Source organism: Ipomoea triloba, chromosome 12 (assembly GCF_003576645.1).
Source record: "Ipomoea triloba cultivar NCNSP0323 chromosome 12, ASM357664v1".
Taxonomy (NCBI): domain Eukaryota; kingdom Viridiplantae; phylum Streptophyta; class Magnoliopsida; order Solanales; family Convolvulaceae; genus Ipomoea; species Ipomoea triloba.
In genome coordinates this window covers 24,462,554-24,479,576 of record NC_044927.1, presented here as the reverse complement: position 1 = coordinate 24,479,576, position 17,023 = coordinate 24,462,554, and the positions used below count along the sequence as shown (strand labels likewise).

At 46.0% G+C, this 17,023-nt stretch overlaps 1 protein-coding gene across 2 annotated transcripts; it reads left to right on the top strand.

Annotated features, from left to right (window-relative positions):
• Positions 1-10,786: 10,786 nt before the first annotated feature.
• LOC116000232 (histidinol dehydrogenase, chloroplastic) lies at positions 10,787-16,512 on the top strand. Of its 2 annotated transcripts, none has more exons than XM_031240265.1 (15): positions 10,787-10,915; positions 11,047-11,150; positions 11,915-12,036; positions 12,167-12,219; positions 12,906-12,978; positions 13,174-13,275; positions 13,375-13,476; positions 13,600-13,671; positions 13,740-13,802; positions 13,886-13,927; positions 14,522-14,581; positions 14,717-14,827; positions 15,501-15,671; positions 15,791-15,881; positions 15,981-16,512. In XM_031240265.1, the coding sequence occupies exons 2-15, from the start codon at positions 11,054-11,056 to the stop codon at positions 16,262-16,264; spliced, it is 1,443 nt and encodes a 480-aa protein (XP_031096125.1). In that variant the 5' UTR covers positions 10,787-10,915; positions 11,047-11,053; the 3' UTR covers positions 16,265-16,512. The 2 variants fall into 2 exon arrangements, with proteins under 2 accessions (XP_031096125.1, XP_031096126.1); XM_031240266.1 differs by having other exon boundaries at positions 10,808-10,915; positions 11,065-11,150.
• Positions 16,513-17,023: the final 511 nt, after the last annotated feature.

Genomic DNA, 17,023 nt, shown 5'->3' with positions numbered 1-17,023 from the left:
AAAAAAGGAAATTAAAGATAGGAATGATAGAATAAGAAGAAAAAAAAAAGGAACTTGGCTCTGATACCAAACTGATGCGTACACGGATTGCTTCCCGCAATAAGTGCACACTCAAGGAATCACTCAAGAACCTTTCGTGTCCAAAAGAGGATCTTACCTTGTAGACTCTTGGATTTTGAGATCCCAACTCTACAAATGCCTCACCAAACTAACAAATAATACTCTCAACCCTTAGATTATTAAGCAAGGCTAAGAATTAGAGTATTAGGAATCTAGCACTAGAATTAAGATACAAAAATAAAATTAGCTATATAATATGAGTAATAGTATTCTTTTTGGGTTTTTGGATATGTGTGTGAATATAAAGAACAAGATAAAGGGATAAACTAGCTCTCACTAGCCTACCAAGATTGAATGCTTCTCAACTTCAATGCAATTTAAACTTCAATGGCAAAGAAAAGAGAGAAATAAAAAAAATACACCTTGCAAATAATTTCACACCGGGAAATTTGATCTGATACTGAAGTCTGAATTGTCTTCAAAAGTTTTTATGTGAAGACAATTGAATAGAATTATTTTTCCAGATTGATCTTCTTCTTCACAAAAAGATGTTGGACTCCAATCTGTTTGCACAAAAGTGTTAAAAGCCTCTTGAATCTTCCTTGACTTAGATCTTGTTACCGGGTCACTCGAGACTTTTAATGGATCATTTATTTGTTGCATTCCGGTCTCATCAGTAGCTACCTTCGGTTTTTGATTTCGGGTCCCGGACTGCCCTTAGTAAGACACTTCCCTGTTCTTGCTAGGTACAACCGTGAGCGGATCGGATAGCCAGAACCTATCCATACACAGCTACGGCGGCTCGGTCGAGGTCGGATCATTCACGGTCTCGACCTATGACTCCGTGATCAACGCCATAGACACCTACTCCGGGGAGAACGAGAGCGTAGCCCGGCCTCGTAACCAACCGGGTATCGGGAATGACGAAGCAGATTCCCGGCCCGCCGTAGAGCCCCTCGCCAGGGAAGCGGGGCCTTCGGGTCGAGGGAAACCCGTCCCTACTGCACATGGTAGGGATTGGTTTGCCGGTTTGCCGGTCGACTCTACCCCTCCTGTGACCGCCAGCAGGATCCGCCTGGAAAACAGCAGCCTGCGGCAACATACCAGTCTCTTGACCCGCGGGGAGATCGAAGAGGTCTCTGCCTTACTAACCGGGGTCGTTAAATTTGAGACCAAACGGTCGTTGGGGAACGTCATTGATCGGACGACTGGGGATTGGCTCGGGATGCACCTAGACTCCATCAAGGCTTCGTTAACCTTCCCGTTCCATCCCTTCCTATTGGGTTTCATGAAGTACTACGGGGTTTTGCCCGGGCAGATCGCCCCCAACGCCCACCGTACCCTAGCGTGTTTTCTGCAAATATGCGGTCATCACGGTCTCCCAGCGACCTTGGAGCTTTTCCGGTATCTTTTCTCGGTCCGGCCTTTACCGGTGAAACACGGGGGCGGCGTCTTGTGCATACAGTCTCGCGAGCACTTCTGCAAGATTCTACACCTGCCCGAGAACAACAGAGGCTGGAAGGACCGGATCCTGTCAGTCAAATACCCATGGCCTCTTCCGGTCGATAGAGAGTGGCCGGTCCTCGTGACAGAACACAGCGACCTAGGCAAAGTCAGGCCCTGAACGATGTGGCCGTAAAAATCTCGGCCGAGGAGTCGAGTATGAGATCTTCCGGTCGCCCGAGGAGTACCGGGAGGCGAACCTCGAGCCCCCCAGATACGACCTAGAGGGAGGTGGTGACAGTCGCCGCCGGACCTCCCCTTCCGGAGGCCGGTTCACGAGGTTCGTAAGGGTTACCGATTTGAGGTCGGTGGTTTGGAGGTCAGGGTTCTAACCTCATTTTTATTCTTTAGGCACCATGAGGAGCTTTCCAGTCTCCCGCCCGCCCGCGCTAGCCACGAAAATCAGCTTAGGTTCCAAGAAGGCCGAGCCCTCGCGACCTGCGGATCCCAACGTCGAAGCGCCGGTCCCTACCGGCCTACCCTTAGTCGTCACGCGCCCCGTCGGTTTGAGTGGCGAAGGAGACGCGGCCCGGGCTGCCAAGCGCGGGAAGGAGAAAGAGCTCGTAGAGGTTGAGGAGGTCACGATGGTGAAGCGCCCTCGCCGTGACGGGTCCGGGTCTACGACACCGGTGATCAACGTGCTGATGAAGCACGGGGACGAGCCTCCTGCGGCTCTGCTATCGAAGATTTGCGCCGCGGCCCCTCCTTCGGAAAAGACGAGCGGGTGGTCGACCGCTCTAGTCGGGGAACGCATCGCCTGCGATCTCATCCAGGTAGTGCGAACTCAATTTAATACGTTTTGTTGCTGGTTACAGCCTCTCTTACCGGGGTTTTTGCAGATGGCGCACTCGGTCACCGACCTGTTTGCCCGAGCCAAGGACGGGGACGAGAACCACCGTCGGGAGGTGGCGCCGCTTAAGAAGTCCCTCGCGAAGCGAGAGCAGCGGATCAGAGAGCTCGAAGGCAAGCTGAGGACGGCCGAGGAGACTGGGAGACGGATCTTGGAACAGGCGGACCTCGGGGAAAAGATCCTTACCGACCCCTTCTTGCTCGCCCAGCACATTTGCCGAGGGCAAGAGACCGGGGAAGCCGTCCTCGCAGCCATTTCGCGGACCCCAATCGGGGAGGACCTGATGTACGAGTTCGGGTCGTGGGCGTTCAACAGCGGCCGGAGGGCCATGCAGAACGACGTCAGGACTGCGCTGGAGGTTGCGATCGACGACGACAACCTTCCTAAAATCCTGGCCGTTCTCCCGGAGGAGGTGCCCAATCCCGGCCCGACACCGTTTTCTAAAGTCCCGGAGGGGCGTACCCTACCGGTCCCCATTGTTGAGGTTTCCGCTAGACCATCGGCGGAGGCCGCGGTGACCGCCGGACCAGCGGCGGAGACCGTGGCGGCCCCTAGTGCCGGACCAACGGTGGGGGGCGACGCGGAGCTCGGAGCTGTGCCGTCGGCCTAGGCGAAGTAGATTAGATGACGTGAATTGGGAGCCCGGCCTCGTTGTGCCGGGCATTACTTTATTTTGGCGGCCTTTGAGCCGGTTAATAAAAACTTTTTCGATTGTCCATGCGTTTTTACTTTCATTTGCTTTGCGTTATTTAGTTTTACGCCTATCAGTTAAGGTCTGAAGACCGGTAACCGAGCACCTTACTCCCGGGGTGAGCACCTTGCTCTCACCACAAAGGTCCGAAGACCGGTAACCGGGCACCTTACTCCCAGGGTGAACACCTTGCTCTCACCATTAAAAGAACATAAAAGGAAAAGCCGGCCTGACTGGTCGGCGTTACATTACAAACAGAACGACCCCGAAGGGTTTAACAAATCGGTCATGCAAGGCCAAAGTAAATCGGGGCGCGCAGGCTCCCGGTCCTATTACAATCTACTGGAAAAAATAGACCAAGTGCTGGGAGTTCCAAATACGGTCAACCGGCTTGCCGGTGGTTGTCTCCAGCCGGTAAGTGCCCGGTCTCACGACTGCGGAAACGACGTATGGCCCTTCCCAACTCTGAGCTAGCTTCCCGCCCTCGAGCGGCTTACTAGCCTTCCTTTCTCGCAGCACGTAATCCCCGACCTGAAAGTATCGGGGGCGTGCCTTTGGGTCGCGGTTTGCTTTCAACTTCTTCTGGTATTCCTCGACCCTCCGGGTCGCAACATCTCTTCTTTCTTCTAGGGAGTCCAGCTCGGTGATCATCAGGGAGTCATTGTCGTTCTCATCGTAAACATGCTCTCGGGAGGTCGGTATCCATGCCTCCACCGGTAGACGGGCTTCAGCACCGTAGACTAGTGCGAAAGGTGTTTCCTTCATAGCTTCGCGGGGTGTAGTCCGGTACGACCATAAGATATATGGGAGCTCATCCACCCAGCTTCGTCCGGCCGAATGCAACTTCTTCTTGAGCCCCTCCAAAATGGTCCGGTTTGCGTTCTCAACCTGACCGTTCCCTTGAGGGTACGCTACGGAAGACCGGACCGATCTGGTGCCGACAGTCGCTAGGAAGTTCTGGAAATATTCGCTCTCGAGCTGCTTGCCATTGTCGGTCACCAACTGAACTGGGACCCCAAAGCGGGAGATCACATTTCGCCACACGAACCGGGCGCACTGCTGGGAAGTGATCGTCGCCAGCGGTTCGGCTTCGATCCACTTCGAGAAGTAATCAACGGCGACGATGATGAAGCGAAGTCGACCGGTCAACTGCGGGAAGGGTCCCAAGATGTCCACTCCCCATTTAGCGAACGGTATTGTTGTACTGACCGGATGGTAAAAGGTGGCTGGTCTGCCCGGGAACCGGGCGTACAGCTGGCACGACTCGCACAACTTTGCCAACGCCTCGCAGCCCAACTGGATCGACGGCCAATAGTAGCCGATCAGCATTATTCTTCTTGCCAAGGCCCGGCCCCCCTGATGAGCGGAGCAAAGTCCGGAGTGCAGCTCGATCATCACAAGTTCGGCCTCGAACCGGGACAAACATCTCATCAATGACCCCCCATAAGACCGTCGGTAAAGGTGATTGTCGACTATCTGGAACCGGGGGGCGCGAAGCTTCACTTTCCTAGCCCTCTGCTCGTTCTCTGGTAAGGTTCTGGTTTCTAAGTATGACCGAAGGTCGGAGATCCACTCATCCGTCCCCGCATCAACCGGAGCCACGGGCAACACATCAATACACGCGGTCGACAGCTCTTCCACCCGGGCAACCTTAGATATATATTCCCGGGCCTCGTGCGATAATCGGGATAACATGTCTGCGTCTGCATTTGAGCCCGTGGGACATGCTCGACGATGCACGCATCAAACGATCCCATAACGGATAAGGCGTGGTCTCGGTACCGGGCTAACCGTTCTCCCTTTGCCTCGAAGGCACCAGTGACTTGTCCGACCACCAGGGCTGAGTCGGTCCGGATCCTCACATGTCGAGCCCCTAGGGAGCGGGCGTGGCATAAACCGGCTATGAAGGCCTCGTACTCCGCTTCATTGTTGGTCGGTGAGAAAGCGAGCGACAGGGCGTAATAGACTTTGAAGCCCTCCGGGATGGTGAGAACTATACCCGCACCAGCACCCTGTTTACAGCTCGATCCGTCGGTCGCGATTTCCCACTCCGCCGGGGCGGGGTCAGCGATCGGCGAGGTGCCACTATCCCGTGTCGAACATTCCACAACGAAATCTGCCAAGGCTTGTCCTTTAATGGCTGGCATGGGCGTGTATTCGATCGCGATCTGGGTTAACATCATCGCCCACTTGACTAGCCAACCGGAGGATGTGGTCGTTCGAAGGATAGCGCCCATCGGCTGATCGGTCAGCACTCGGATCACTCGGCCTTGAACATAGGGCGTGAGCTTCTTCGCGGTCGTGTATAATGCAAACACGACCTTTTCTAGCCGAGAGTATCATAATTCAGGACCTTGGAGCGCGTGGCTGATGTAATAGACCGAGCGATGTACCCCTTCAGGGTCGGTTCGGCAAAGCACTGCACTGATCGCGCGATCGGACGCGGAGAGGTATATCTGTAACTCCTCACCGGGCTCCGGCCTGGACAACACTATCGGCGAGGCCAAATACTCCTTCAAACTCTCGAAAGCCTTTTGGCAATCGTCGGTCCACGCGAAGGCGGATGTCTTCTTTAGTGTCTGGAAGAACGGGTGGGCTCGCTCAGCAAGTTTCGAGAGGAAACGGCTTAGGGCGGCCAACAGACCGGTCAGCTGTTGAACTTCTCGAACCGTGGCCGGCGGCCTCATATCCATAATCGCTTTGACCTTCGCAGGGTTCGGTTCTATTCCTCTCTTCGTCATCATGAACCCGAGGAACTTTATGGTCTGTACAGCGAATGTGCATTTGGCCGGGTTAAGTCTCAGTTGGTTACGCCTCATGATCTCGAAGCTTCGTCTCAAGTCGGACGCGTGATCGTGCATGTCCTTGCTCTTCACCAGCATGTCGTCGATGTAGGCTTCCATTGTCTTGCCAATCAGATCTCCAAACAGGGCGTTCACCATTCTCTGGTAGGTGGCTCCAGCATTGCGGAGGCCGAACGACATAACTCGGTAGCAGTATAGGCCGTCTGGGGTGATGAACGCTGTTTTGGCCTCATCTTCTTCAGCCATCATCACTTGGTGGTATCCCTTGAAAGCATCCATGAAACTTAGGAGCTCGGCACCCACTGTCTCGTCGACTATCTGGTGAATGCTCGGGAACGGGAACGAGTCCAACGGGCACGCCTTGTTGAGGTCGGTATAATCTACGCACATCCTCCAAGCCGGAGGCTTGGGGACTAGGACCACGTTTGCCAGCCATTCGGGGTACTGGACCTCCCTGATATGCCCGGCCGCCGCCAAGGATTTAGTCTCTTCCCTGACAAACTGTCGCTGGTCGGAGGAGAGATGTCGCTGCTTTTGCTTTACCGGCCGTGAACCCGGCCGAACCGACAACCGGTGACAAATGGTCCGGCGGTCTATCCCAGGCATGTCCTCCGGTCCCCATGCGAAGATGTCCGCATATTCTCTCAGGGCACCAATAATCGACCTCTTTAACTCTGTAGGCAATGCCGCGCCAATCTTTACTACTTTGTTAGGCCGGTCCTCGGTCAAAACGACTAGCTCCATGTCATCTGAGGGTTCGGGCTGTTCAGACCGAGCGTCTTCCTTCTTCTTGCTGATAGTGTTAATCCTGGACGTGCTGGCGTCTTGTTTCTGTACCGCCCGGACATAGCATCGTCGGGCCGATTGGGGATCTCCCCGGACTGTGCCCACACCCTCTAGAGTTTGAAATTTCATGCAGAGGTGCGGCATTGATATGATCGCCCCGAGCTGAGAAATTCCCGGTCTGCCCAAGATGGCATTATGGACGCATGCTAGATCGACAACAACGAACTCCATCATCACGCGGAGCACTCTCGGGATCGTTCCCACTTCCACGGGTAAACGAACAACACCCTCGGGATGGATCATGGCGCCTGTGAAACCGGAGAGCGGGGTCCGGATGGGAGTCAACTCAGATCGATCTAACTGGAGTTTTCGGAAAACCTCCAAGTACATGACATTCACACTGGATCCGGTGTCGACCATCACCCTCTGGACGTCCACGCCGTTAATGTCGATAGTTACCACCAACGCTTCGGTCGAGCAGTCGGGGCTGTTCGGTAGATCGCGGTCGGTGAACACGATGGGCTCTATTTTCATCCTTTTCTCAGGGGCGACTTCTTCGACCAGGCCGACGTGCAGGTCCCTGGCCCAATTACGGCGTTCTCCGGCTGTGTCTCCGCCTCCTGGGCCTCCGAAGATAACATGTATCACCTGCTTCTGTGCGGCTGTCGGAGGTTCCCTATCCAGGTCGGGGTCTTTGTCTTTCTTATCCTTGTCTTTTTTGAAGTACTTTCTCCACCCTCGCCGGTTTTTTTTCTTTTTTTCGGCGAACTGAGCCAACTCTCCGGTCTGCAACAAGTCTTCGATCAAGCCTTTGAGAACGTGGCACTCTTCGGTGTCGTGCCCTCGGTTGCGGTGATATGCGCAATATTTGTCCTTGTCTGGGCCATCTCTCGCCGGAGCGGGCAACTGGATTAGGTGGCAGTTCTGTGCAAACTGTAGAACTTCAGCAACCGGTCTGTTGAGCGGAGTGTAGACCGGGTTTCCGTCACGATCCTTTTGTCGCGGGTTGTTCGGGCGCCGATCTCGCTGACCTTGATCCCTCCTCGGCCCCCCTGTCTCCATCATTCTTTTGGCAGAGTTCGCCTCTGTTGCGGTGGCGTGGGCGACCACCCTGCGCACGACGTCCTCGTAACAGGAGGGGGGCCGGAGGATAAGATCCTGATACAAGTTCCCCGCCCTCAAGGAGTTCAGCAGCAGATTAGTAGCGGTGACATCATCGACAGGCTCGATCTCCGCCATCTCCTTATTCCATTATTCGATAAATACGGAGAGCGGTTCACCATCTAACTGTTTGGCGTTTTCCAAATGTGAGAAATGCTTCTTCACGGTCTTGGACATAGCGAAACGATCAACAAACCTCCGGGCTAAGTCCCGGAAATTCGAAATGGAACCCGGCTCCAAAGTACGGAACCACTCTACCGCTCTTCCGGTCAATGTTGAGTAAAACGCCCGGCACATCACAGCCTCGGGCACCCCCATCATGAGCATATTGCCGTAGTAGAGGTTGACGTGTTGTTCGGGGTCAGATCTGCCGGCATATTCTTTGTCCCTGGGCACACGTAGATCAATCGGGTAAGGCTGACTCATGATCTCCTGAGTAAAGGGCGTGCGCAGCAAATTGGTCGCCCGATCAGTAATGCGGTCATCTCCCTGCTCCTGCTTCCACCGGTTGAACTCAGCTCGGACCTGGTCCAATATTCCACGTGAGAGGCCGAAGGAGCGGGCAGGGTCACGGTGCCTACGGCGCCGCGAGTCTGATGAACTAGCCTCGCTCGAATCAGCTTCACTTGCGGTCGGAAAGTTTAACGACCTGCGCCCTCTTTCTATCGGCGAGTTTATTCTGTCTAGAGCGCTGACACATGGTTGTTCTTCTCGGCCTGCAGGTAGCCCTGAGCCCAAGGCGCTCAGGCGGGAAAGCGCCGGGCGTCGCGTCGGGGTCGGTTCTTGTAATCTGGAGGATACCGGTCGTCTCTCAGACTGAGCCCTCCGTAGTGCGGGCGAGGGGGTAGCCGCAGCTTCAATCGTAGTGGTGTCCGGGTGAGGGACCGGAGGCTGGGCTTGCGGCTGAACGGGTGGCACCGGTTGAAACGGGAAAGAGGGGGCATACGGCGGTGGGTAGAACCGAGGAGAGGTGGCCCACCACTGGGCGGTCGGGTCGAGCGGGTAAGCTGGGTACTGATAAGGTACTGGACCGACCGGGATGGGGAGCGCTTTAGGCTGGTGGACGACATTGATCGGATCGGCCTACGGAAGGTTGGCCATATTGTTCGGATCGCCCCGGGAACTGAAGCGAGAGCGCAAATTAGAGGGTGCCTCTTGCTCGGGGTCGGCAGCGGCAAAATAATCCATGTAGGGGTACATGGTTGGAGATCAAAATTTAGCAGAACGACAATCGGCTTATCACACTTCGGTCCCCACGGACGGCCCAAGTCCCGAGGTCCACGGGAACGCGACGCGTGGGCATTAGGGCTGACGATTTCTGCTGACGTCACTTCCCATCATTCCTCCTCGGTTGAACGAGAACGACGCGGCCCGGGACCGTTCGAACAACGCAGACTTTTCTTCCCGATGATCGTAAAAGACCGGGATGGGGGGCTAGATGATAGGGGTAAAATCCCGGCCTACGTAACCCGGCCTCCCGGGCTGTGTGCCCAGTTAGGGCTTAACGAGACCCTCCGAATCCCTTCCCGATCTGACCAGGTCGGGCATCCTTGCGATCCGGGCTGCAGTAAGGGCCTTCGCAGCGTTTCGAACCAGAGACCCCCCGCCTGTATGGCTATCCGCCGGCGCGGCGGACCGACAGAGTGACCGATGCATGTCTGCCACGCGTCCTACATGCCGCCAAACCGGAGGTTTTGCTCAAGGCACTATAAAAGGCGTATTTAATGCAGTTATGAGGACTTTTGGCTATTTCTTCCAACACAGTAGCTAAAGAGACCGGGAACCTCTGACCCACTGTCACGTAGCTCGGTCTCCCCTAGGGTATTGTACATTGTACCCGGTTCGATATTAATACAGTATTCTGTTCCGTATTTTGCTGTATCAAACTTAATACAACAATAAAATATACAATAACACTCCACATCCATATAGATTAAAAAAAGAAAAGACAAATTATTTTTGAAAGCTTAAAAAGTTAAAAAGGATAAATAAACTCTACCAAACAAAGCCTTTAGGTAGCTTTTAAAAAATAAGCTAGTAGCTTCTTAACTTTTTTTTTAATCTTTATTATTATTATTTTAAATAAATGACATTCTTTATCCCTCTCAATTAAAACTCTTTTGGTCTCTTTTCTTCAATATATTTAATTTTTATTTTTATTTAATAATTGTGTTTGAACAATAATTTTTGTATGAACTAATTTTATGAATTATAAATATTTTGTTTTACTTTATATATTTTTCAAATATATGTTTTTATTTTATATTTTATTAAAATATATTGATTTTATTATTTTATATTTTAATATGTAAACAAACCTATTTAAAATTAAAATTATTTAAATTTTATAAATATGTCATTTTTAGTATTTTTACATTTATCAGCTTATCAAAAAGCTAATTTTACCAAACACTTTGTATAACAGCTAGCTTAACAGCTTTTTCAGATTTAAGCTTCGAGCTTATAGTTTTTCAGTTTTCAACTACCTTTTCAGATAGGTTTGTCAAACATAGACATAATAAGCTATAAAGGAAACAAACGGTCGCCAAAGACTTTGTAATCTAGTGGCACCCGGTGTCTTCCAAATCGTTGTTTTTGCGTATGTTAGTAATGTTACTGTTACTATGTTTACTGGAATTTTCATTCCAGTTTAAACAAACTGTCTGAAATGTTACTGTTACTATGTTTACTGGAATTTTCATTCCAGTTTAAACAAACTGTCTGAGGAAGTATAAATTAACAAAAATTATAATGTAATAACGTCAGTTGTATACTTGTATTATTAAAAAAAAAAAAAAAACTAGAATTTCATTTCGTTCCAGGTGGTTGGGCTGAATTTGTATTTGGGTTGTGACATTGTCTCTACTGGCCTTATTTGGACTTTGAAATATTGGGCCACGGTTCAAAGTATATTTCGAATTGAGCCAATAAGGCAACAAAGGTAGAGGATATATTCGACAATTTTAGGAGTCAACTACTTTTTGCTCTCTGCTATTCTCCTTCCTTTCCATTTTCTCCATCGCTCACTCGCTGTTACTACTGCCGTGAGTGCCATTACGGGTAAACCTGCAATCTTTCTTTTCTTTAAACTTTGGTTTTGATTCAATTTAATTCTGTTTTTTTTTTTTTTATAAATATTGTTCTATATATATTTTTTCTTTAATTTACTATACTTTTTAATGATACTGAAGGAGTGGAATGGATTGTAGAGTTCTTTCATTCAGCGGGAGTCTTAGCTTGACTCGGAGTTTGGGCGGAAACTCTGCTCGCCGGAAGTATCCTCATCTGCGCGCAGGTATTCTGAATTTATCCCTTGTTTTTTTTTTTTTTTTTGAAATGCTTGTGATTCTTTACAAGGTAGTATCTTATCTATAATTTCTCAAACTTTTTCAGCCCTAAGAATCTAAGCCCCACCACTGGGGATTGCATTTATGACCACCCATTTGGAATAGTAGGATGGTTTTTCTCACTCAATCACATGTGTAGAAACATTCACATCAATGTTGGTGGATAGAATTTTAAATTCTTTGTATATATATTTTTATTACTTACTAACTTACCTTTATTTCGCAGTGTGAAATGTGAAATATGTTTCTGTGTTCTGTTGCTGCATTTTGTAAACAACTCCTGATTGCTTGTATTCCTGTATTTGGATGTAAAACATCAGTGTTGAGCATATATAATATATAAATATAAATGTGCAATATAACTATCAGCTTAGCCTTTAGTTGAGATGAAGCAAATTTGGTATATTACTCAACCCCATGCCAAAGGTCATCGGTTCGAACTCGTTGCGTGGAGCCTGTCAAAAGTAACCGGCTCGCGTAAGGGCTTGTTGAGCATATAATATATAAATATAAATGTACAGTCCAATTATCAGCTTAGGCTTTTAGTTAAGATGGAACACATGCTTCAATTGTGGACTTGGAATTCCTCTTCTTCTTTTTTTTCCTTGCATGTACTTATGTGCAAGTGTTTGTGTTGCCTACTGAAAATGATCTTTTATGCATTCAGAACTTCTTATTCTGATTGTTTACCATGAGCTAATGATTGATGCAGGGTCCTTTTGTAAGATAATCAGGTCTGCAATGAAGTCCTATAGGCTGTCAGAGCTTTCACAGTCTGAGGTTGATAAACTAAAAACTCGTCCTCGCATTGATTTCTCTTCCATTTTCAACATGGTGAGGATCTTCTTTGTTTTATGACTAACGTCTGGCAGCAACTTTTTTGAAATTTATATAATACTTGTCATTAAAGAAAAAATCCTGACCACTAAATTAATTTGTTCAACTTAAACTCAAAATTTTTCAGGTCCAGCCCATTGTTGATGATGTTCGTAGTAGAGGGGATGTTGCAGTAAAAGAGTTAGTGCTTTTGCATTTTATATCTTTGTTTTATTATCTCATATGTGATTGTGGGACTTGAATTTGAATTATTTACTATTGTCTATGTGTTACATTATCTTGACTAAAACGATTAATCGCAATGCAGTTTAACTCTCAACTGTGGCTTAAATAGAAGCAAGTGAAACTTAGGTGAAATTTGAAAGAACTTGCTGGGCTAAGAAAATTATTACTCCCAAAGTTTTTTAAGTTCCCAAGTAGAGCCTTTAAATATATGTTTTCTTTAGAATTACTTATGTCATAGATAAAATTATGCTTAACCTGTGTAAAAGGCCAGCTGTTTCACGTGATCCAATCTTAAGAAGTATTTTGTTAATGCAAAATTCCTAGGTGTATGCCTACTTTAATTTAGGGTCAAGATCGTATCGTATTTTCTTTCTTATAGTGAATTAGTGATGTTTTTAAGTTCTAAGTACATTAGTTGGAATTATTTGCTTGAATTCAAAGGTTCTTATATCCTGTTCTTTAACATTCAAAATACAGAAAGAAAGTAAATTTGTTAATCAAAATGGATTCCAAGCCAATATTTTTTTTTGAAAACCAATATAGATACTTTTTAATCAGAAAGATACTTTCAGCTTGAAGCAGATGCCAAGCCAATATAGATGTTAGTGTTTGATTATTTGTGTTTTGGTACTTTTTGACAGCTATACCATCCGTTATGACAAGGTTGAACTGGACAAAATGGTTGAAAATGTCAATGAACTTCCTCACCCAGAGGTATATACCTCCAATGCTTAATTAAATTTTAAATACAATATATATATTTTTAATATGATTCTAGATATTGAGGTTTTGTAATTTGGATTTTGGATATTGAATCTCATATGAAGATAGTTCTTACTATTACTATGTTTACAAAATTGACTCATCCCTTAGAGATATGCTACTGGACACTTGTTTTCCTTGTTTCAGCTTGAAGCAGATGTTCGTGAGGCATTTGATATAGCATATAACAATATATATGCCTTCCATGCTGCACAAAAGCCTGTTGAGAGAACTGTTGAGAACATGGCTGTAAGTAATGATTATGTAGTATGTACTAGGATGTACTTAATCAAGTTAATCTTATCTTATAGTGGATTTTCATGAACTCTTGAGTTTTCATGTCAACAGGGTGTTAGATGCAAACGTGTAGCTAGGAGCATTGCTTCTGTGGGTCTTTATGTTCCTGGCGGAACTGCTGTTTTACCTTCAACTGCTCTGATGCTTGCAGTTGTATGATGATTTAGCTTACTGTTTCAGTTAATATGAATGTTTCTTCCATTATGATTTTTATTTGATAGTTACTATCCGCTTAATGGAAATGAGGTTGAATTTGACTTTTTTTTTTTTGACCAGCCTGCCCAAATTGCTGGGTGCAAAACTGTTGTACTTGCAACTCCACCCAGTCGAGACGGTAACATCTGCAAGGTATTTTTTTATGGTATTTTTATTTCAATTATATGTCCCATTGAAATTGATTGAACATTTCTTTGTAGGAAGTTCTTTATTGTGCCAAGAAATCTGGTGTCACTCACATTCTTAAAGCTGGAGGTGCTCAGGTTTGATTCATGGTCCATACTGCTCACAAGATTCTTAAGGCTTTTGATAGTGGCGTAATTTACAGTGTTTGACTTTTTTGCAGGCCATTTCTGCTATGGCTTGGGGAACGGAATCTTGCCCCAAGGTACTGACGAATTTATACCTGATGCACTTTTGTTACCGAAGCTAATCATGCTTTTTGTATTAGAGTTGAACTTTTTGCATATCCCTACATGTTCTGTATTAAATGTTGGCACAGGAAATACTATTTATGTTGTAACATTCTTTGAATTTTGTTGATAGCCTATCACTGGTGATGTGTAATTAAATCAATATGGATTTATTCATGCATGGCTACCTAAAAGTAAAAATCTTTTGAACTTAAATTAAAGAGATGAATAGGGTGGGAAGAGGGGGTTGTTCATGGAGTATGGGGAACAGAAACATCCTGTCTGTTCTGTCCATTCTTATGTCTTAATTAGTTGTACATTGACTACATAGGAAGTTGCTAAATTATGATGTCCCCAAGCACAGTAGCTTCTTGGTGACATAATGGTGATCTATCATGTCTTATATGCCATTAATCAATTCTAGATTTTGGATCCTTTCTAGCCAGGTCTTTGTAATCTATTGTGACTATTTAAGCTCCCATGCCTGTATATGTGTTATCTAAGTACGTGTGATATGCATCTAAAATGATAAAGAGGATCATAGTAATATGTAAACTGTAATATGACAGGTTGAGAAGATATATGGCCCAGGAAATCAGTATGTGACTGCTGCAAAAATGATTCTTCAGGTATTCACTATCCAATGCATTAAAAGCTTGCTAACCTTTATTTTCGTGTGAATGGTTTTAATAGATCTTTGCTATGTTTGTATAAATTTAGAGTTTTAGCTGTATTATATTTCCAATGTGTTCTTTTTTTGACAGAATAGTGAGGCTATGGTTTCAATTGACATGCCTGCTGGACCATCAGAAGTTCTTGTCATAGCTGACAAGAATGCTACTCCAGCTCATGTTGCTGCAGATTTACTTTCTCAGGTCTAAACTGTTTATTCAACTCCTTTCTTCATTCTAATTTTAACTTCAGACTAAATGTTGAGGTCTGAGGCTTTTTTGGTTAGACCACGAGATGTCTTGAGTAGGCCATAACTATAGGAGGCACATTTAAGTCCGTACAATCAGACTAATCCCCGTTTGCACCGGGCCGGCCCAATTAAGAGGCATAGTGAATATTGGTTTTTCCATACGAGATGAGATTTTGAACTCCCGACCTCTCTTTAAGGGATGAGATGCACGGCCACTCACGCCAACCAAGCTAGTTGAGGTTTGAGGCTTTATTTGACTGGAATTCTTTGATGTGGGAATGGAATAAAATCAATAAATGTTGGTAAATGAAGGTAGGAATTTCTGGGTTGGCATTAACGTATTAGGATTCTCATGTCTAATTCCACAGCTATGTTTCATGGGTGATCAATAAAATGGATATATTAAATTGTCAAAAAAGGAAAAAGGACAAAAAGAAAAAAAAAAAAGAAAAAAGAAAAGAAAGAAAGAAAAAAAGAGAGGATAATTTGGATCAATGAAAAAACCGGTGTGAAACTATCATCTCTGTGTCTATGCATCAGTGACATTAGTTGCATAGGAATCATCATGCTACCTACTCGGTTGATCAAATGAATGACTGTTTTGTGGTTGACTCTCCAACTTACAGGCAGAACATGGCCCAGATAGCCAGGTTGTTCTCGTAATTGTTGGGGACAATGTAAATCTAACTGCTATACAGGAGGAAATCAATCAGCAGTGCCGAAGCCTTCCAAGGGGAGAATTTGCTTCAAAAGCACTTGATCATAGTTTTACGGTATTTGCACGTGATATGATTGAGGTACATTGTCTATCCTTTGCTTTCTTGCATAAAGTAAGACATTGCTTGATTAGGTAGATGTGGTTTATACCTTTAATTCCCTTGTGTAACCGCTTACTCTAATTTCCATCTTGGAACAGGCGATTGCTTTTTCAAACACGTATGCACCCGAGCATCTTATCATAAACGTAAAAGATGCTGAGAAGTGGGAGAGTTTCATTGAGAATGCAGGTACGTTGTAGTCTTGTTTTCACTAGCAACTATTTATGACGGAGCACCTCATAACATATTCTCGAGAAATTGCTTACTTAGAATACTCCCGGGGAGTAGGTTCTGTGTTTTTAGGAGAATGGACACCGGAGAGTGTAGGCGATTATGCCAGCGGGACGAATCACGTCCTCCCAACTTACGGCTATGCACGGATGTATGGCGGGGTGTCTTTAGACTCGTTCCTTAAGTACATCACGGTGCAGTCTTTGACGGAGGAAGGGCTGAAAAACCTAGGGCCTTGTGTGGCCACCATGGCTGATGTTGAAGGCTTGGAAGCCCACAAGAGGGCAGTCACCCTCAGACTGCAGGACATTGAAGCAAGACAAGCGTCTCGTGCAAGATAATAAGACGGGATGGATTCAAGTGTAAACTTACAGACACCCAACTTTTTGGCCTTAAAATCCAAGTGGAGTGGAGTTTTGTTTGTCATTTCTTGTCTACGTACAATTGCCATTTCTAAGATGTTTTACCATGAACTTATATATACAAGTAAAAATGTCTGCGTTCTAGTTTGGTTCACAGTTCATAAATTGCATGAATTTGGTTCACAGTTCATAAATTGCATGAATTGTAATTTTATCGGTTAACCGGATCTTCTTCTTCTTCTTCTCTCTCTCTCTCTCTTTTATTTATTTTATTTTATTTTTTTTTATTTTTTATAGCATTTCAAGTTTTAACATTTATGGCCTGTGTATAGAAACTTGAAAAATATTTTTTGAAAAATGATTATTTTTTATAAAAAAATTTAATTTTAAAATATTTGGTTGAAGGTTAGACAATTATCATTTTTTATTTAGGATGTGTTTGGAAGTCATTTTTCGGGTTTTTTGTGTTTGACTACAGCTGAAAAATTCAGTCAACAGAAAATGATTTCCGTTGATCGGAGAAAATAAGTTCAAAATGGCGGAAAATGACTTTTGCCCACAAGACAAACGTTTCTAGAAGTCATTTTCCGCCTCTCACAGGACAAATATTTTCGACGGAAATCAAAGTGCTTTTAGTTTTCAGCGGCGAGAAACTAGAGCACTGTGCTTTTAATTAATTTTTTGAATGGGAAAAACTTAGTGATTTGGTTTCATGCGAACAAGGAATGTCACTGTGCG

What these genes read in the sequence shown, in the direction of transcription:
- LOC116000232 (XM_031240265.1), top strand. Translation starts at nt 11,054, where the DNA reads ATGGATTGTAGAGTTCTTTCATTCAGCGGGAGTCTTAGCTTGACTCGG. An exon ending in GGGGATGTTGCAGTAAAAGA is followed by an intron (nt 12,220 to 12,905) that starts GTTAGTGCTTTT and finishes ACTTTTTGACAG; the next exon opens with CTATACCATCCGTTATGACA. An exon ending in ATGAACTTCCTCACCCAGAG is followed by an intron (nt 12,979 to 13,173) that starts GTATATACCTCC and finishes TCCTTGTTTCAG; the next exon opens with CTTGAAGCAGATGTTCGTGA.